The sequence below is a fragment of the Mustela nivalis genome (genome assembly GCF_964662115.1).
Source record: "Mustela nivalis genome assembly, chromosome: 3".
Taxonomy (NCBI): Eukaryota; Metazoa; Chordata; class Mammalia; order Carnivora; family Mustelidae; genus Mustela; species Mustela nivalis.
Genome location: NC_139022.1, coordinates 80,265,008 through 80,287,823, shown reverse-complemented (window position 1 = coordinate 80,287,823; position 22,816 = coordinate 80,265,008). Strand labels below are relative to the sequence as shown.

Below are 22,816 nucleotides of genomic sequence, written 5' to 3'. Positions count from 1 at the left end.
ATTACTTTTTACCTAACTACTTAACATCCAGATCTGCACATATCAGGAGCTAATTTCTTTTCTTTTTTTTTTTTTTTAAGATTTTATTTATTTATTTGACAGACAGAGACCACAAGTAGGCAGAGAGGCAGGCAGAGAGAGAGGAGGAAGCAGGCTCCCCGCTCAGCTGGGAACCCGATGTAGGACTCGATCCCAGGACCCTGAGATCATGACCTGAGCTGAAGGCAGAGGCTTTAACCCACTGAGCTACCCAGCTGCCCCTCAGGGGCTAATTTCTACCTTGTTAAGTTATAACTCAAGAAAACATAACTGTGATCTATCAAAGATTTGCAAGCAGTCACTGAAATTTTGAGAAATTCAGATTATTAGGTGGGGAATCAAAGTCAAATTTACGACTTTGCATCACTAGTGTTTTGTAAATAGAAAGACATCTATGCAGCAACACGTTTGCATGGTCTATCTGCTCATCTGAAAGGTATGGGGATTTTCCCTACTTGAGTCACAACTGCCTATTTCTTTTCTAATCTGTTTTTAAGGGTTCCATTAGCTGGGTGAAGCTGGAGGAGCTAAGGAGTAACATAATCTCATCTCTAGTCACTACCTTATGCTTTTTTCCCCACATATTCTTCTAAACACATCACCAGTGGGACTTTACTTCTGATCATTGTTCTAAGCGTCTCTCATATTACTTATGCTATACCTTGAGTCTAGAAGTATTTCGGTCAACAATTACACTAATTACTGGTTTGCAAAAATGACTTCTAATGCTCATTCCTGGTACTTTATTATCACATAAAAAAAAAAAAGGTTACTTTTCAGCCACCATAAATAATCTTTGACATAAACCTGTACCTTAAGAAGTGGAGGGAGTAATGACCTTGGATGTATGAAATAATCAAACTTGAGTATGGGTCCGTATTTACCTGCATCTTCAGGGGTTCTTATTTCAAATTCTAGCAAATTTTCTTGTTTTTCTTCTATATCTTGTAGAATGGCACTGATGGTCTGATGCTATCAGATAAAAATATTAAAACTTATTACAGGAAGGTAGATATTTCTCTCTGATACACAATTGTCAAATGCACAGTAAAAGTGCTAAAGAAAGTTGCTAGAATACTCATTTTACTTTATGTTCGAAATGTATTCATGCTTTGTTTAAACTTAATTGCATAAATTGTTGCGTATTGGGGGGGAGTAAACCTAAGTATTTTGATTTATGTAGCAGATCTATTCCTGGTAAATAGAAGATACGGGTAGCAACCATATAAAGACTCATAATTTCTCACTGACTTCTGTTTTAATCATAGCTATAGGTGATAAAAGAACAACTCAACACATAATATTTAAAGATCACATATATGCAATAAATTCACTTTAAGGCTTTATGACTATCACTGCACACTATTAAAATCTCACACATAATCTTAAAAATACAAAACACAACTCTCTCAAAAATTCACAAATGGGAATTAAGGCCACCTCTCCATGCCCTTGTTAGTACTGACTATCTTGCCTGGAATGCCTTCAATTTACTTTTGCCCAGATGCATCTCTTTCTTATGAGAGAAGTAATCATGAAGTGGATGCTGGGACTAGACTGCCTGGATGTGAATTCTGGCTTCACCTTTTCCTAGCTGGGTGGCTTCACATGTTACTTGTACTCTCTTTGCCTGAATAGAGTAACATATGTAAAATGCTTCGGGCAGTGCCAGCAAAACATGAGAGCTCAATAAGTACTGCTTATTATTATATAAAACCCGTATCATACATGAAACCTCTGACTAATCTAATTTATACAGATTTCTCCTTTCTCAGAATCAGTTAAGAATTTTGGTGATATATAATTTACCATTAATATATATAATGTCTTACACATTATATTTCTCTATCAAGAAAATAACATCTTACATGGCAGGAGCAAAGCTTTTATATTTGTCACTGGTTTCCACACTGTTGGATGTATAGCTGGTGCTTAATAAACAAAAACTGATGGACTGACTCATATTACTTATCCTTTCATATATTCTTAATATATATTCATTTAAACAATGTGACAGTCCTCAAAACTTTCTAGAGTACACTGCTCTGAAATTTTACTTTGGTGCCTACAGGGACATGAAAAATTCACATAATAAAACCACCCAATTATGTGGAAAAGCAATCTCACTGCTGTCATTTATGAAATGCATCAGAGCAGAACTATAAAACATAAATATGCAAAACAAACAAAATGAGATTTATCTCTTTTTACACTGAATGGCTATAAAAGCAAACTAAAGGTCTGCATCTGAGCGCTAGCTTAGCCTCTATCCACAGGTCAGCATAAAGAAAACATTTTTTGGTGCTGATTTTCCTTTTTGCTTTGCTCATATTGTGGATGCACTCAGTCTTGCCTACCACAGGCAATAACCTTCAACTCCGCACCAGCTTTTCCTTGAAACTTCCCACCCTGAAGGAGCCAGCATAACTTTCCCTCTAAGATCCCCCTTCTTAATCCTCCATTACTGCTTATTTATCTTGAGAAACACCAAAAAAACCCACCCTGTGATCTGTTTTTGGAACAAGCAGCTTTAGACAGTTTATACTGTGCTTATGGAAAGCTTCACTCTAATTTTATTCCAAATTTCCTATTTTTTAAAAAAGATTTTATTTATTTATTTGACAGACAGAGACCACAAGTAGGCAAAGAGGCAGGCATGGTTGGGGGGAAGCAGGCTCCCCGCCAAGCGGAAATCCCGACTCGGGGTTTGATCCCAGCACCCTGAGATCATGACCCGAGCCAAAGGAAGAGGCTTTAATCCACTGAGCCACCCAGGTGCCCCCCAAATTTCCTATTTTTAATGGCAGGATCATCTTTGCCTCTGACACCTGTCTTAGAGTTTTGTACAGTACATCACTGTGGTCAGAAGCACAGGCTCTGTAGCCAGACTGCCTGGTACTGCTTTAATTCTGGTATTGCTACTTAACAAAAATGTAATTTTGGATTAAGTTACTTAACCTCTTTTACTTTAGCTTCTTCAACTGTAGTGAGGAAGATAATGAGATAACACAATTCACCCAGAAGGGTTATTATGAGGACAAAATGAGTTAATATAAGGACTCAGAGGAGAGCTTATCATATAATAAGTACTCAGTGAATACCAATGTTAGTATTATTACTCCATCTACATGGGTATAGAGAAGAAAACTGCCTATATGCTGTGATCTGTAGGTATTATAAGGTAGTAGCCGACTAAAATCATCTCATTTCCTTTGTATCTGGCCATAGAGTCACCCTTCTTCCCAATTTGATTTGAAGTTTCCAACATTCAAAAATAAGTTTACATTTACTTAATGACTTTAAAGGTCTAATCCTTTTTGAGTTTTCCTCCTACTCTAAAGTTGTTTTTCCTTTTTTTTAATTGAGGTATAGTTGATACATAATATTACATTAGTTTCAGGTGTACAACAATAATTTGACAAGTTTATATGTTAAATACTATGCTCACCACAAGTATGGTTACTATCTGTCACAACACTATTACAATATCACTGACTATATTACCTATGCTGTACCTTTTACCCCTGCGACTTACTCATTTCATAACTGAAAACCTACCTCCACTCTCCTCACCCATTTTACCCATTTCCCATACAAATTTGGTTTTCTTTAGACTCCTGTGTCTCCATTATATTTTTTCTGAAGTTTGGCATGTGAAATGATGTATTACTCCTGAAGCAAACACCCATACAGTTAATAAAAACAGGCAGTATTTGCAAGATGTTCTAATCTTTACATGAAAATATTCCTTAAAGATACTTAAAATCAATATGGTGTGCTGAGCTGACACAGAAGAACCTCTGCCTATTCCAAACACATGGAACAGTACACAAAATACAGTAAACTTTAAATATACACACATGCAGCTAAGAATGGAAAATGACTGAAAAATTCCCTGGTGTCGGAAATGAAACTAGTGGTGACCCATCAGAGATCTGGAACAAGTATAGGTATTAGTGGCTGGGTTTTTAATGCTCACAAAGGAAAAAGAGGCACAGAATCCCCACATAAAACTAGTGACCTTTATGTGAACTAAAGGTTAGAAAAACTCCACTTGCCACCACCCAAGGCTTTGGGTAGAATATTAGAGACTCAAGCTTATACCACACATGTATGTAAGAACTAAATTTATATAATCTATGTGGTTCAGGAACCCAAACTGAGAAATTAACACAAAAACTTGCACGAAATTGATCAACTTCTAGGGCTTCAGCAGATGCAAATGTTTAGCACAAAGGTTAGGCACACCAAAATTCCCACAGTACTCAGTCCTCATGGAAATGAGATTACAATAAAAAATTAAAAACCGGGGCACCTGGGTGGCTCAGAGGGTTAAAGCCTCTGCCTTCGAGGGCTCAGGTCATGATCTCAGGGTCCTGGGATCGAGCCCCACATCGGGCTCTCTGCTCCGCAGGGAGCCTGCTTCCTCTCTTCTCTCTCTCTGCCTACTTGTGATTTCTCTCTCTCTGTCAAATAAATAAAACCTTTTTAAAAAAAATTAAAAACCACATAGAGAATCATGTTATCATGAGAAAGAATTGGGAAGGGACTCCCAAATTCCTTTTAAAAAATGTTTGGATTTTTAAAAATGCTATCAATATTTTAAGAACACAAAAGTTTTTTTTAAATTTTTTTCTTCTTTTAAAACAAGAAATTTGAATAGCAAACAGAATTTCTAGCAATAAAAAACAGTTATTTAAATTAAAGCTTGACGTAATGGTTAAATAGATTAGAAATATTTAAAGGAGAGAAAACGAACTACAAGAGAGGTCAAAGGATATCACACAGAATATTCTGTGGAAAGTTAGATGGAAAATATGAAGAGGATATTATAAGACATGGATACTGGTCTAAAAGACATCTGAATAGAGGTTATAAAACAGAAAAATACTGAGAATGGAGTAGGGGCAATTTTCAAAGGTATAATAAGGACTAAAAGTTCCTGAAATACAAATAAGAAATGTGCCTTCCATATTGCATGGAGCACTGGGTGTGGTGCATACATAAACAATGAATTCTGGAACACTGAAAAGAAATCAAAAAAATAAATTGAAAAAGAAAAAAAGAAATGTGCCTTCAGATTAAAGGAACATTTCTAGGCCTGAGTATAAATTAAGAATGTTCCAGGGGTGCCTGGGTGGCTCAGTGGGTTAAAGCCTCTGCCTTTGGCTCTGGTCGTGACCTCAGGCTCCTGGGACGGAGCCCTGCATCCGGCTCTCTGTTTGGCAGGGAGCCTGCTTTCTCCCTCTCCTTTGCCTGCCTCTCTACCTACTTGTGATCTCTCTCTGTCAAATAAATAAATAAAATCTTTAAAAAAAAAAAAGAAAAGAATGTCCCACATTTAGACACAACTTAGTAAAAATGGAGAACATAAAATCTGTAAGATTAAAGGACAGATTATCTACAAGGGAATGATAGACTGATGGATGACTTTCTGTCCATGACAACAGATACCAAGAAACAATGTAAAACATTTTCAAAGTGCTGAGGCAAATGCAATTTAGTTTGAATACTACTTAAGATAAAATATTTAACCTATAAACTTGTTGATTAATAGTTTAGATTCAATGAATGACAATGTCCTTTTTAAGAAATTTTATTTATTTATTTGACAGAGAAAGAGAAAGAGAGAGAGGGATCACAAGTAGGCAGAGAGGCAGGCAGAGAGAGAGGGGGAAGCAGGCTCTCTGCTAAGCAGAGAGCCTGATGTGGGGCTCGATATCAGGACCCTGAAATCAGACCCGAGCTGAAGGCAGAGGCTTAACCCACTGAGCCATCCAGGTACCCCTCACAATGTCTTCTTTACAATGGTTAACAGAAAGCATGTAAGAGAAGTCTAATCAACATACATAGTCTTTTTTTTTTTTTAAGATTTTATTTATTTGACAGAGAGGGAGAGAGCACAAGCAGGGTGCACCAGGCAGAGGGAAGCAGGCTCCCTGCTGAGCGTGGAGCCTGATGTAAGGCTCAATCCCAGGACTCTGCGATCATGACCTGACCCAAAGGCAGATGCTTACCTGACTAAGCCATCCAGGTGCCCCTCAATATACATAGTCTTATTTAAAATAATATTTCATTGAGGATGCTATTTTCTCAAGAAGTTAGTTTCCAGTAATCTCTACATTTTTATCAAGTTACACGTATTTATCTTACCAAGTAATATTTTTTATTGAGCAACTACTGTTATTTTTGTATACACACACTTTAATACAAGGAGTTTCACATACAGCAAACAGTATCATTATAACCCACATGAGATTCCAGGTTGGCTAACCTCAGCTGCCTTTCTCTCCTCTGCCTGGGTTCCTGGGTCTTTTCAACCTACTACGCGTCTTAGACTTTTTGTGGGAATGGGTGGGTGAAGATACACTGTGATAGTGGGAAAAGAAGTAAAGAACACAACCTAATTGTAAAGAATAGCAACGAATCCATAATTCTGTATTCAAAGCAGATAAGTGAGTTAACTATACAACATATTTTCTTGGCTCATTAGCCATATTATTTTCTTGTGCAAAAATTACTTTCAGGGTGCCTGGGTGGCTCAGTCATTAAGCGTCTGCCTTCGGCTCAGTTCATGATCCCAGGGTCCTAGTGAGTTCTGTGGGAAGCCTGCTTCTCCGTCTCCCTCTGCCTGTGCTTGTGTTCCCTCTCTCGCTGCTCTCTCTCTCTCTCTCTGTCAAATAAATAAATAAAATCTTTAAAAATATATATTTTCAACCTGTGTGTTCTTAAAATGTAAAGAGTATTGCCAACAGCCACTGGCTGGCTGGCTGGCCCAAAGAATGACATATTCCAAGCTGAAAAATGAAAGGATTTCAACTTTACTCACCACAGGATGGTTTTCTCTTGTTTTTTCTCTGTGTGAAAGAGAAGGTGGGTCAACAGTTTTGCAGTCATCACGAAAACACCGTTTAAGTCTTTTTGGTCGGACAGCAGGAATTTTGACTTTAAAAATTAAAATTAGAAAATACAATAATGTGAAAGATTTAGCATCATTTTATCAAGTTTAATGGTGACAGAAATAGAATTAAATCTACAATTACATAATAATGTTGATCAGCATCTCATTCTTTATTATTATTTTTAAATACTTTATTTATTTGACAGACAGAGATGACAAGTAGGCAGAGTGGCAGGCAGAGAAAGAGGGGGAAGCAGGCTCCCTGCAGAGCAGAGAGCCCAACGCAGGGCTCGATCCCAGGACCCTGGGATCAAGACCTGAGCCAAAGGCAGAGGCTTTAACCCACTGAGCCACCCAGGCACCCCATTATTTATTATTATTATCAGTTGAGTGATTACAGCTAACATTTACTGAATGCTGATCACACACTGGATGGCAAACTCTTTTCCTGAACCATCATATTTAATCTTCATATGAACCCTGTAAGATAGGTAGCTTATTCTATCCATTTTACAGAAGAGGAGAATGAAGCTTAGAGGGATTCAGGAAGTTTCCTTAACGTTACACAGCTTTTACTGAAAACAGATCTGATTCCCAAATCCATGCTATTAATCAACTGTGTCTATGATTCACTGTCTCAGATCTTTTTCCCATTCTGAATTCCCTTTTCTTCATATAACTACTGTACCCTACATCCCTCATCCTTTTAGGGTACCTGATCAAGGAAATGCCTACATTAGAAACAACAGACAAGTGTGAATAGATACAGCACTTCATAACACAGTGTCCAATAATTTCAAATATGGCTACAGAGAGGAAAAGAGACATGGCTGGAGCTCTATATGGTAGCAGGCAATGAAAAGATGAACCTTGTATCAGTCTTGACCTTGACCTACACATAATCTATCACACTAGTAAAATATGAGACAGTGATTATCTTTGGGTCTGACCAATCACATCAGTAACATGATTCCTCTCTTGAAAATCAACAACTGGTAAAGATAATGGTAGACTGGGAGAAGAGGGTATGACAGGGGTTCTCTCTTTTCAGTTACTCTGCCTCAAAGAGAGAAAGGGCAGATATGTTCCTGGGTTTCTCAAATAAGTCAAGGCTCAAGCAGGACAGAAAAGGAAGAAAAAATCACTCTTCTCAATACTTAATAAACTGCATTTAACTGTTTGTTTTCTGGTTGATCTCCCCACAAGACTATAAGTTCCTCATAGGCAAGTACTCAATTTGCTTGGCATGTACTTAACAAATACGTATTTTCAAATTAGTGTTCACTACATGCCTATTTCTTACAGATAATACATTATATCATTTAAATGCAAACTATTTCTTAAAAATGGTTCATAAAATTTTGCTTCACTGTAAATTCCCTTAAATATTTTTTACACTATATTCACACATACACACATGCATACAAGTGTATTTGCTTAACAAATTCACACTCTAGCATTAGGACATTAGAGTAGTGAAAAGTTGGCATCAGTCCCTTTCACATGACTCACTACAAATTTTGAAGGAACGGAATCTTAGCTGCAAAGACTTTAGTATAATGCCAACCGTTTCCAAACCCCTACCAGTAAGTCAATACGTATGGCTTCAGTTACATCTCTAACTCAGACCCAACGTTAGAGATTAATGATTGTTTAACGAATAATATAGATTCCATTTCAACATGTAATGCCAATCCCACAGGATCCTATGGTATATAAATTAAAACAATTTGGAAATGCTAATTTCTAAAAATAAATAATTTTTAAATGCTCTTCAAAAGTTTAATAAACATACAAAACATCTACGCCAGTTATGAAACAACTTACACTAGAAATCTGAAAATTTTTCTAAGCAGAGGTATATACTTGTCTAAAATAGCAATACTGACATACATACCAGTGGCTATAACATTACTTTCATCGCAATTATCAGTCTCATTTGCACCGTAAGATTTCAGCAGCTCTTTCATTTTTTCATCATCTGCTTCATCCAAAGCAGTCTTCTGCTTTTGATTCCTTTGATTTGGGTTTGCTCCATGTTGTAATAGAATCTCAGCTGCCTAGAAGATATTTTTTCAAAGTTATTTCTTTCTTTTTTTTTTTTTTTTTGACAGAAATCACAAGTAGGCGGAGAGACAGGCAGAGAGAGAGAGAGAGAAGCAGGCTCCCTGCCGAACAGAGAGCCCGATGCGGGGCTCGATCCCAGAACTCTGGGATCACGACCTGAGCCGAAGGCAGAGGCTTTAACCCGCTGAGCCACCCAGGCGCCCCTTTCAAAGTTATTTCTATAGACATAGAAGATCAGTAATTTCTGCTTTCATTACGCTACCACTATTAAAAGTTATCAAAGTATTAAAAGTTATCAAAAGAAGTTTCAAACTCTGGCCAAGAAAATTTTTTAATTAAAATTTGATATGAAAGCTGTAAACTGCTCCGTGGATTTGGCCCAATCTGTCCCCTCCCCCTCCCGGAAGATGAAAACATAATGACAAGAAAATACTAGATATGCTGCCTTCATTGCAATAAAGAAGTAAACATAGGCAGAATGACATGCAATACTGACTCTAACAGAGTCCTTTGTCTCTTCCTCCAAACTGCATTACTGTATTTTAGGTATGTTACTTGTTCAAGAAGTTTAATGAGCTAGGTCGAAAAATCCAATACCCTTCTAATAATGTTTGTGCAAATCTGTCATGTGTCCTAAATAAGTGACTTATATGAAAGGATGCAAAAGGAAACAGAAATAATCTACTCCCACCCCATCACCTTACAGAAGAGGAAACTGAGGTCATAGAGGTTGTGACATTAACTGGGGAGCAGTTTCTAATACAAATAAGGTTTTTCTGAGTAACTCAAAGCTGTTGTATATTAGAAGTTTATAAATGAAAAAAAAAAAGAAGTTTATAAATTATCGAAGTTAAAGATGTTATTAATTAACTTATGGTATAAGTCAACTAGTGGAAAAAAAGCCAATGATTCCATCTAGGTAAGGCAAGCAAGTAATTCAAATAACTGAAAAACCTGATTAGGAAAAGATGGTCAGGATTTTGTTTAAAATAGAGATATGCTTGGGGTGCCTGGGTGGCTCAGTGGGTTAAGCTCTGCCTTCGGCTCAGGTCATGATCTCAGGATCCTGGGATCGAGCCCCGCATCAGGCTCTCTGTTCAGCAGGGAGCCTGCTTCCCCCCATCTCTCTCTGCCTGCCTCTCTCCCTACTTGTGATCTCTGTCAAATAAATAAAATCTTTAAAAAAAATAGAGATATGGTCTGAGTTAGTGATTTATCTCTTTCTCCTTATGTCCAGGTATGGAGAAGCAGAGAATTTAGGAGCACATGGGCAAGTGAAGATGATAAGGATAGCCCCTCATTTGTTCCATCAGCCCGGAGTCAGCACAGCATAAAAAAACAAAAAACAAAAAACAAAAAAACACGCTTGTTTTAAAGTCAAGTATATAAAACTCACTCCCCTAACCTATTAGCTACATCCTTGGGCAAGTTATTTACCATTTAAACCTCATTTTTATCATCTATGAGAACTAAATGTGAGCCCTTGTCAAATACCTTGTACATAGTGAATTCTTAATGAAAGTAGTCCCCTAAACCCTTTTTTTCTTTAGAAGAGTGAAAAGATTTTAGCCATTCGGACTGGTGTGAGGTGATATCTCATTGTGGTTTTGATTTGTATTTCCCTGATGCCGAGTGATATGGAGCACTTTTTCATGTGTCTGTTGGCCATCTGGATGTCTTCTTTGCAGAAATGTCTGTTCATGTCCTCTGCCCATTTCTTGATTGGATTATTTGTTCTTTGGGTGTTGAGTTTGCTAAGTTCTTTATAGATTCTGGACACTAGTCCTTTATCTGATATGTCGTTTGCAAATATCTTCTCCCATTCTGTCAGTTGTCTTTTGATTTTGTTAACTGTTTCCTTTGCTGTGCAAAAGCTTTTGATCTTGATAAAATCCCAATAGTTCATTTTTTCCCTTGCTTCCCTTGCCTTTTGCGTTGTTCCTAGGAAGATGTTGCTGCGGCAGAGGTCGAAGAGGTTGCTGCCCGTGTTCTCCTCAAGGATGGAACTAGAGCGTATCATGCTTAGCGAAATAAGTCAAGCAGAGAAAGACAACTATCATATGATCTCCCTGATATGAGGAAGTGGTGATGCAACATGGAGGCTTAAGTGGGTAGAAGAAGAATAAATGAAACAAGATGGGATTGGGAGGGAGACAAACCATAAGTGACTCTTAATCTCACAAAACAAACTGAGGGTTGCTGGGGGGAGGGGGTTTGGGAGAAGGGGGTGGGATTATGGACATTGGGGAGGGCATGTGCTTGGTGAGAGCTGTGAAGTGTGTAAACCTGGTGATTCACAGACCTGTACCCCTGGGGATAAAAATATATGTTTATAAAAAATAAAAAATTAAAAAAAACAAACAAACAAACAAAAAAGAAGAGTGAAAAGAACAACTGAGGTAATGAGAGACAGTAGATAATAAATAGCATATGAAAAAAAGTCTCCTGCAAAGATAACTGATGAAAACTTAGTGAAGTCTGAGTAAAGGTATTTTGTTTTGCTTTTAAAAGATGGAGTGAGCACTACCTCAATCCAGTGGTTTGTTTCTAAGCCTGAGTGATCAGTAAAGTCACCCATGGAATTATTTAAAAATATAGATTCCTTACACCCTCTTTCCACTGCTCTATATGGAGTCAGGAGAAAGCTGGGTTTTTGTTTGTTTGTTTGTTAACAAGGGAAGCTTTTCTAGACTTAAAAATCACGTTATATTACTAATGATTATTCTGCATGTTAAGATGAGGTCTTCCTCTAATGTATTAACATGGATTCATTCAACTTTTGTTTTGGAAGACACAGAACTCAGCAAAGAGGGAATGGGACCCTGAACAGCTTTGTTTCCATAACACTCATTAGTAGGAAAAAGCCAAAAAAGCCTAAGAGAACAGCAAATGGGCCATAAGGCACTAAACAGAAAAGGCTAAAGCTATAGTTAGGAGAGAGTTCCAGGTCATACAATGGGGTAGACCTGAGGAACAAAGAACTTGACAAAAATAAGGTGAACAAGAAGTAGGCCCCTTGTCTGACTTTTCTTTCTTCTTTTTAAAGTCAGCTTTGCTGGAGTAATCACTACTATAACCATGGCTTAGAAACATTCCACGATTAAAAAAAAAAAATTCATTATGCCTTGCTTAACAGTCAATCCCTCCCCACCTCTCTTTGGCCCTTGGCACTCAGTAATCTGCTGCAACCACTATAATATTTGCCTTTTGTCTAATTTCATATGAATGGAATCATAAAGGATAAAGTCTTCTTATATCTGTCTTCTTTAAATTAGCATAATGTTTTTGAGATTCATCCATACTGCTGTGTGTATCAACAGTTTGATCTGGCTACCTGCTAGCTGGTATGAGAACAGTGTAATAACAGTGACTAGAATTTATACCTACTCTTCCATGCATGTAGAGAACAAGAACGCTTGTAATAAAGGTATTTCTAGGGTCGCCTAGGTGGCTTATTTGGTTGAGCATCAATCTGACTCTTGATTTCAGTTCAGGTCATGATCTCAGGGTCATGGGATTGAGCCCTGCATCGACCTCTGTGCTCAATGTGGAGTCTGCATGTTCCTCTCCCTCTGTTCCCTGGCCACCCACCCCCAAACAAATAAATAAATAAATAAAATCTTAAAAATCTAAGAATGCTACTTGCAAGGTATGATGAGAACATTATTGATATGCATTTGTTTATACATTCATCAATTCGTGGACATTTGGGTTGTTTCTACTTTTTGGCTATTTGGAAAAGAGTGCTCTAAATAATCACATACAAATTTTTTTGTGATTATGTTTTTAATTCTCTTGGCTAAATACCTAAGAGTGGAATTTGCTCCATCATATGGCAACTCTATGTTTAACTTTGAAGGAACGGCCAGAGTGTTTTCTATAGCAGCAGTACCATTTTACGTTACTGCCAGCAATGTATGACAGTTTCAGCTTTATCACATCTTTGCCAACATCACTTTTATTTTTGAAAAATTTTTTTGCTGGGTATACAATTCTAGATTGACAAGTTTACTTCTCTTTGCAATATTTTGTAAAAATGTTGCTCCTTTGTCCAATGGCTTGCAATTTTCCCCCCATTATTTATTAACATATAATGTATTATTTACCCCAGGGGTACAGGTCTATGAATCATCAGGCTTACACATTTCACAGCACTCACTATAGCACATATCCTCCCCAATGTCCATAACCCAGCCACCCTCTCTCTACCCTCCCACCCCCCAACAACCTTCAGTTTGTTTCATGAGATTTAGACTCTCTTATGGTTTGTCTCCCTCTTGATCCCATCTGGTTTCATTTTTCCTTCCTTACCCCCCATAACCCCCCACCCCGCCTCTCGAATTCCTCATATCAGAGAGATCATATGATAATTGTCTTTCTCTGACTGACTTACTTCACTCAGCATAATACCCTCTAGTTCCATCCATGTCATTGCAAATGGCAAGATTTCTTTTGATGGCTACATAGTATTCCATTGTATATATATACCACTCTTCTTTATCCATTCATCTGTTGATTGGACATCTACGTTTTTTCCATAGTTTGGCTATTGTGGACATTGCTGCTATAAACATTCAGGTGCACGTGCCCCTTCGGATCCCTACATTTGTGTCTTTAGAGTAAATATCCAGTATTGCAATTGCTGGGTTGTAGGGAAGCTCTATTTTAAACTTTTTGAGGAACCTCCATACTGTTATCCAGAGTGGCTGCACAAGCTTGCATTCCCACCAGCAGTGTAGGAGCATTCCCCTTTCTCTGCATCCTCACCAACATTTGTTGTTTCCTGATTTGTTAATTTTAGCCATTCTGACTCGTGTGAGGTGGTATCTCATTGTGGTTTTGATTTTTATTTCCCTGATGCAGAGTGATGTGGAGCACTTTTTCATGTGTCTGTTGGCCATTTGGATGTCTTTGCAGAAATGTCTGTTCATGTCTTCTGCCCATTTCTTGATTGGATTATTTGCTCTTTGGGTGTTGAGTTTGGTAAGTTCTTTATAGGTTTTGGATACTAGCCCTTTATCTGATATGTGCTTTGCAAATATCTTCTCCCATTCTGTTGCCTATCTTTTGGTTTTGTTGACTATTTCCTTTGCTGTGCAAAAGCTTTTGATCTTGATGAATTCCCAATAGGTCATTTTTGCCCTTGTTCCCTTGCCTTTGATGATGTTTCTAGAAAAAAGCTGCTGCGGCTGAGGTCAAAGAGGTTGATGCCTGTGATCTCCTCAAGGATTTTGATGGATTCCTGTCTCACTTTGAAGTCTTTCATCCATTTTGAGCCCATTTTTGTGTGTGGTGTAAGGAAATGGTGGTCCAGTTTCATTCTTCTGCATGTGGCTGTCCAATTTTCCCAACACCATTTGTTGAAGAGACTGTCTTTTTTCCATTGGACATTCTTTCCTGCTTTGTTGAAGATTAGTTGACCACAGAGTTGAAGGTCTATTTCTGGGCTCTCTATTCTGTTCCATTGATCTATATGTGTTTTTGTGCCAGTACCATACTATCTTGATGAGGACAACTTTGTAATAGAGCTTGAAGTCTGGAATTGTGATGCCACCAACTTTGGCTTTCTTTTTCAACATTCCTTTGGCGATTTGGGGTCTTTTATGGTTCCATAAAAATTTTAGGATTATTTGTTCATTTCTTTGAAAAAAAAAAAAGGATGGTATTTTGATAGGAATTGTATTTTAGACTGCTTTAGTTAGCACAGACATTTTCACAACATTTATTCTTCCAATCCAAGAGCATGGAATGTTTTTCCATTTCTTTGTGTCTTCCTCAATTTCTTTCCTGAGTACTTTATAGTTTTATGAGTACAGATTCTTTGCCTCTTTGGTTAGGTTTATTCCTAGGTATCTTATGGTTTTGGGTGCAGTTTGCAATGGGATTGAATCCTTAATTTCTCTTTCTTCTGTCTTGGTGTTGTTGTATAAAAATGCAACTGATTTCTGTGCATTGATTTTAGGCTTGCAAAATTTTTGATGAGAAGCTGCCTGCCGTTCTTTTATTTGTTCCTGTATACAATTACATTTCAAAACTTTGTTTCAAAGATTTTCCCTACATAAATCAAAACCACAATGTGAAACCACCTCACACCAGTCAGAATGGCTAAAATTAACAAGTCAGGAAACAACAAATGTTGGTGACGATGTGGAGAAAGGGGAGTTCTCTTCCACTGTTGGTGGGAATGCAAGCTGGTGCAGCCACTCTGGAAAACAGTATGGACATTCCTCAAGATGTTAAAAATAGAGCTACCTTATGACCCTGTAATTGTACTAGCAAGTATTTACCCAAAAGATACAAATTTAGTGATCCAAATAGGCACCTGCACCCCAATATTCACAGAAGCAATGTCCACAATAGTCAAACTGGGGAAAGAGCTGAGATCTCCATCATCAGATGAATGAATAAGGATATGGCATATATACACAATGGAATACTATGCAGCCATCAGAAAGGATGAATACTTACCATTTACACTGACATGGATGGAACTGGAGGGTATTATGCTGAGCAAAATAAGTCAATCAGGGTAAGATAATTAGCAAATGGTTTCAGTGGCTTCACACATATGTGGAATATAAAAAACAGCACAGAGGACCACAGGGGAAGGGATAGAAAACTGAATGGGAAATCATCAGAGAGGGAGAAAAGCTATAAGAGACTCAATCATAGGAAACAAACTGAGGGTTGCTGGAGGGGAGGTGGTTAGGGGAAGGGGTAACTGGGTGATGGGCATTAAGGAGTGTGTGTGATATAACAGCACTGGGTATTATACACAACTGATAAATTATTGAATACTACATCTGAAACGAATGGTGTGCATTTTGTGTACTTTGTTAGCTAGTTGAATCTAAATTAAAAAAATAGTGGCATGTACATTTTAACAATGTTAATTCTTCCAGTTCTTGAGCATGGTATATTTTTCATTATGTATCTTTATTTTCATTGCAATGATCATTTATTAATGCTTAGAAGTATATTTTTCTTTTAGGACACATGATGACTTGATTGGTGGCATCAGTTAAATTATCTCCCTTTATTGTACTATTTTATTATACTATGTTGATAGTGATGTTTTAATTTATTTTATGAGAATATAAATAAATAAATAAGTATTTCCCCCTTTTTTACTGATTCTCAGCAATTTGGTTATGGTACGTGTTGCTGCAGTTTTCTTTTACCAGAGGGCTGGTGAGATTTTTGGTTCTGTAGGTTCACTGCTTCCATCAAAATTGGTTAATTTTGGTTTTTATTCTCCAAATTTTTTTCTATCCCTCCTTGTTGGGGATTAAGCCTACATGTATATTACATAATTTGAGATTACCCTACAGATATTGAGGGTTTCTTATTTTGTCTTTATTTTCTCACTTTTTTTCTTTATTTTGGATAATTTCTAATGCTTTATCTTCAAATCCACTTTTTTTGTTTTTTTCTCCTGCTGATGGATAATATTTTGTACTTTTTTATTTAAAAAATTGTGGACTGGTTGATAGACACTGTGATTTTTATATTGCTTAGTGCTGAATTTCATTATGTTCCTCAGATGTTGTTGGGCTTTGTTCTGGGACATGTTTCGGTTACTGGAATTCATATGATCTTTTTGGTATTTTCTTTAAAATTTTAAGGTTAGTCCAGAGAACCTTTTTGTACCAATTTAACTCAACTATGCAAGAAATACCCTCTACTTGATGCTTCCAGTTTTAAGAGTTCCTGCCATTTTGGCTGGTGGAAACAAACTACTCAGCCCTCTACAAACTCCAGCAATGGTTCTGCTCATCCTTCCCATTGGCTCTTTGCCTAATCTTACATAGTTTTCTTGAATGTATTTGTCTATCTGTCAAAGAAACAAGAGGATTTTCCTTCAAATTTCTAGAAAGTTCTCTTTATGCAGATCCTTTCTCTCTGGTATTTTGCCCCATAAATTCTACCTGTTGGAGGTAGACTCCAAATTCTGTCTTCTGAACTTGAGGCCACAGGGCTGTTTGTTTTCTCTCTCTTTGCGCTTGTTTGGAAACTCCCTCTAGTCCATATGATAAGGCAACCACAAGATTTATTTCATTTGCTTCCCTTCCTTAGGGACTGCTGCCCTGTGCTGCATTTTGCACAACTGGTTCAAAACTGCTATGTTACGTATTTTGTTCACCTTTCAAGTTGTTAAGATGGGAGGGTATATCTTGTCCTTTCTATTCTTTCTTGTGTAAAAGTGGATGTCCATCCCTGCCTACTTTTAATCTTTTGTCCTATCTTTTCCTCTCACTCTCCTTTTCCTTATCTTTTAATCCTCTTCGTTTTATAAAATACATGACCATTTTGGAAAATAACTTAAAACAGAAATTAAGATTTAAAAAGAGGAGTTGGAAAAATAGGTGATTGAATAAATTTCCATGCAGTAATGCAAGAGTAAAAAAAAAAAAATCTGAGAATTAAATTTATAGGCTATGATAGAATTGACATTGATTAGATCTATGATACCATGTATTTACCTTTCCTGCTATCTTTTTTTTTTTTTAAGATTTTATTTATTTATTTGGCAGAGATCACAAGTAGGGAGAGAGGCAAGCAGAGAGAGAGAGAAGGAAGCAGTTTCCCCTGATGTGGGGCTCAATCCCATGACGCTGGGATCATGACCCGAACTGAAGGCAGAGGCTTTCACCCACTGAGCTACCCACGCTCCTCTCTCCTGCTGTCTTTTTAATCTTTCTAGTTCATCTATCAATATTCTATCTCAAGATAAACAAAAACAAAAGGGAGGAAATTAGAAATAAAATGAGCCAATGATAGAAGAACTCTCACATGGAAGGAGAATTAATGAAGATAAAAGGAAGGATGTTGGCAATATATCAGTGTCAAAGGAATGAAAATATCCTTAAACATACTACCTCCTTCTTTTCAAATAAAACATTTCTCCTTAAAATAAAAGCAATATTGATGTGAGAGTCTACTCTAAATGCAAACTTCGTCTATACTGACACTTATGTGAAGAGACTTAAGTGATCCTTTAGATTATGCAATAACAAACTCTGCCCATGGGCCAAATCCAGTCAGTTGCCTGATTTTATAAATAAAGTTTTATTGGAGCATAGCCATACTTACTCATTTACACATTGTCTATGACTGCTTTCTCAATACAATAGTTGAGTAGCTACAGCAGAGACTGTGTGGCCCAGAAAAACCAAACTGTTTATTATCTAGCTCTTTACAAGAAGTATTTAGCAAGCCCTGCTCTAGACCAGGGCTGTCCAACAAAATTTTCTGTGACAATAGAAGCACTCTAATCTACATTTCCAATGTGATAGCCACTTCCAATACAGTATGATACATGTAGCTATTGAGTACTTCAAATATGGCTAATGCAACTGAAGAATTGATTTTTTAATTTAATTAATTTAAAATAATTTAAATTAAAATAGCCACATTGGCTAATGGCTACAGTACAGGGCAGCACAGCTCTAAATCACATTCCTTTTCCAGGGGTAAAGATATTTATAATCTTTCTCAAGGAGCAGAACTACGCCTAGAACTTGGGCTTTCTAATACCTCATCCAGTGTTTTATCCACTAAACCAAGCTCCCCTCTCCCATCTTCTGTGGTTAAGTTTAGCTCTTGACATTTATTTTTACAGAAGGTCCTTTGTATCTGAGTAATCATTTTCTCTGTCCCTTCAAGTTAACAAATTTCTTTTTCCTTTTTTTAAAAATTTTTAAAGATTTTTATTTATTTATTTGACAGACAGAGATCACAAGTAGGCAGAGAAGCAGGCAGAGGGTGGTTGGGGGTGTGGGAAGCAGACCCCCTGCTGAGCAGAGAGCCTGATGTGGGGCTTGATCCCAGGACCCTGAGACCATGACCTGAGCCAAAGGCAGAGGCTTTAACCCACTGAGCCACCCAGGCATCCCACGTTACCAAATTTTTATAAAGGAAGCTAGAGTCTTCAAAACAGGAAAATTCTCACTCATGGAAACCATTTATAAAATGTTACCCAAACAACCTCTCTCCTTACTAACATAGAATCTTTCCTATCCATCAAGTCAACAGCTTTGTTGTTCAGTTTATTACTCGTCAATTATGTTGTAAGCAGCTAACAATAAAATGTAAATACACTACAAATTGATTACGAAGTCCCAAGGTACAAATATAAAATTTTCTGAAGTCAAACATTAAAATAATGTTGGAGAAATACTTGAAGCACCTGTGAAGCCATGATGAATGAGAAACTGACAGGTAAAACTGTTAACCTAAAAAATTAAATATCATAAGAATTTGAATATAAAAGGACTGATAGAAGACCTAGTAAAAACTTGTTATACCTCTGAAAATGTTTGCAAAAAGAACTTCCTTGAGGTAGGGGTACAGAAAAATCAAGTATGAGATGAAGTATATCCTATGTACTGTCACATAATTTTGCCAGAAAAATTAGGCCATGAAAGCAAACTTTATTCACTCTTTTCCTGTTTTAGAAATTAGCATATGTAGCAATTAGAACCTAAATAAAATACTGCTTAGAAAAGAGTTAACACAGCAGGCCTGAGACTGCAATCTAGAGAGGTTGCTGGCAAGGCTGGCCTTTAGCTGACATCAATGAACCTGACTGGTAAACAGTACCCTACATTGGTAGAAAACTTTCCCTATTGATAATGGTAACTTTCTTTGCTTAAACATTCTACACAGCCAATGTGGTTTGTGCTCTTAGGAGTCTGGAATCTTGGTATGTGCTAGGCAGAGAGTGCTTACATGACCAGTCCCAATATAAATCTTTGAAACTGAGTTTCTAATGAGCTTCCTTGGAGGGGAAACACAGAAATGACATTTTTGTTGCTGGGGGAAAGGTAAGCTGTGAGTGACCTCCCATGAGGAAGAGAGCATAATAAAGCCTTCACTAAATACCCTCAGACTCCACCTGTGTTTTTTCCTAATGAGTCAGCAGCATATCCTTCCTATATTGTTGTAACAAATCTTAGCCATGAGGGGTTCTTGGGTGGCTCATTTGGTTAAGCCTCTGCCTTTGGCTCAGGACATGATCTCAGGGTCCCTGGATAGAGCCCTGCATGGGCTCCTGCTCAGCAGGGAGCCTGCTTCTCCCTCTCCCTCTGCCTCTACACTTAGGCTCTCTCAAATAAATAAAATCAAAAAAAAAAAAAAAAACCAGAAAAAGAAAAAGAAAGAAAAAAGAATCTTAGCTATGAGCATAACTGTATGCTGAGTTCTGTAAGTCCTTCCATTCAATTCCCAAATTTACGGGTGGTATTATGGACCTCCTTATTTTCTTTGTTTTATATTGCATTTTTCAGGATAATTTCTAAAAATGTGATTTATCTACTATAGAGTTTTGGCCCTTATTTAAGTGGTTTCACTCTAAGTGGCCTTTTCCCTGTACACATAATCAGTAAGCTAATTAATGACTCTTCCTGTTTGCCTTCCATTTTATGATCAGACCTTATCTATTCTTTTTAAATTAAATACCATAAAGGCCAAAGAGCTTCTTTGGTCAAAAGAAGCCACTCTGGACATTAGTCCACCCATCTGGTATTATTAATATATATATATATTTTTAAGTAGGCGCCATGCCCAGGATGGAGCCCAAAGTGAAGCTTGAACTCACAAACCTGAGATCAAGACTGAACTGAGATCAAGAGTTGGATGCTTAACCAACTGAGCCACTCAGGTGCCCTTTTCTGATATTACTCTTAATCATTAGTTTAATCTCTTATTGCTGCAAATCATAAATTCAATACTATTCCTTTACATGACTACCTTTAGGCTGAAAACAGTGGGGATATGCTTTCTTTTTTTTTTTTTTTTAAGATTTTATTTATTTATTTGACAGAGAGAGATCACAAGTAGGCAGAGGCAGGCAGAGAGAGAGGAGGAAGCAGGCTCCCTGCTGAGCAGAGAGCCCGATATGGGACTCGATCCCAGGACCCTGAGATCATGACCTGAGTCGAAGGCAGCGGCTTAACCCACTGAGCCACCCAGGCGCCCCTATGCTTTCATAAAATTAACAAAAAAATCACCAGGGCCTTAAAAATATCTACAGACAGATATATTGGTGTTAGTGAAAGGTTCAATGTATTTTTTATATGAACTTGGGTTTTATATTGTTGTTATTGGTGTTGGTTTCCTTCACTAGTTTTTCAAAGCCAGTGGTTATTCCTGAAGTCTGCATTGTCTATTGATAAAAATCTTCTGCTTAGATTTGTCAAAAAAGAGTTTAAAAACATTAATGATTTTAAGGTTTAGTTTTGAAATTCAGTGTTACTGAAATAATTTTCTTTTGTGCAATTTTCTTTTGTGACAGCTGTCTGATTAAGAAAAACAAAGGAGAAAAATATATAACAAACCCACAGGAACATGCATTTTTATCCATTTCTTTGAAACTTAAACCTACGGAGAAATTGAGTTAGGAAAAAAAAATCTGTCAACATATATTATCACTATAATTAGATCTTTTATACACAAGAGCAAATCATTTAATACAATTAAAAATGGAATGTATTAGATTTATAGCCTACATTTACCCTGAGACATTTCATTTTATTCTGAGTTACATGAATTTTATGAGGAAAAGACAATGGAAAAACAATTCATTAGTTAATATGATTTTCCAGTCAATAAACAACATCCTATCTTCATTTAAAATTTTAAGTAGGTTTTAAAAATCATTTATTTTAAGGAATTACTTTAGTGTTCAGTTTAAAATACCTTCATTTTCTTCACTCATTTTTCTAAGAAAAAGTAATGGGAAACCAATCTGATGTGCACTGTACCTTTATTTTATTTATTTTTTTTTAAAGATTTATTTATTTATTTATTTGACAGAGAGAGAGATCACAAGTAGGCAGAGAGGCAGGCAGAGAGAGAGGAAGGGAAGCAGACTCCCTGCTGAGCAGAGAGCCCGATGTGGGACTCTATCCCAGGACCCTGAGATCATGACCTGAGCTGAAGGCAGTGGCTTAACCCGCTGAGCCACCCAGGCGCCCCTGCACTGTACCTTTAAATGATTGTTGGCAGCAGCATCATGTAAGGGATCAATCCCATCTAGATTTTCACAATTAACATTAGCACCAGCTTTTAACAACTCTACAATTATATCATTAGATCCCTCACTAGATGCCTCATGAAGTGGTGTCCAACCTAAAAAAGGAAAAAAGAAAAAAAACAGAAGCTGCTGCCTATAAATCAACATACATGTAATAACGTCATTATTAATTTTATTTGCCTTAATACAATGGATATCTATGTTGATTCAAATGTATATATTAAGTATCAGACAAGAAATAATATTGAAAACCATGGCCTCAAAATGTTTCAATTTTGAAAACCAATCTCATAAAAAATATTTATCAATTCAAGTGCCAAAACAGAAGACTCACAGAACATAAAATATAATGGGACTAGAGTAAATACTAATCATGTCAATTTGTCTCAACTCAGATATTAAAATAGAGTAAGATCAGGTCTGCTTCCCCATTTGTATCTCTGTATTGTCATATATCTCTTTAAAATGACATAATATTCTTGAAATCAATCTTTGAGTTTTTCCCTCTGTTAACTCCTCACACAAGATTATTTTGTGCTTGAGCAAAATGTCAGATCAATTTAAATATGGAGGCTGAAAATAAAAATAAGGAAAGAGAGAAACAACAAATAATTAAAAAGAGAGGAGAAGAGAAGGGATAGGGAAATGGGGAAAAAAAAAAAAACCTGGCACTCTCTCCAAAGTGACAGTTTAGTATTAAGATCTCTGAGGAAAAAACCTAAATAAAGTTCTCTGTACTCCTCATTCTGTATACTTCCTCTGATGCTCCCACA

General features: G+C 36.9%; 1 protein-coding gene across 1 annotated transcript in view; it reads right to left on the bottom strand.

Moving 5' to 3' along the window:
• The window catches only part of ANKRD31 (ankyrin repeat domain 31), a 149,098-nt gene that overhangs the window by 42,124 nt on the left and 84,158 nt on the right, over positions 1-22,816 (bottom strand). The window contains 4 exon segments of the mRNA XM_082724937.1: positions 924-1,011; positions 6,869-6,984; positions 8,838-9,000; positions 21,996-22,138. Coding sequence (XP_082581063.1) covers positions 924-1,011; positions 6,869-6,984; positions 8,838-9,000; positions 21,996-22,138 — 510 coding nt within the window.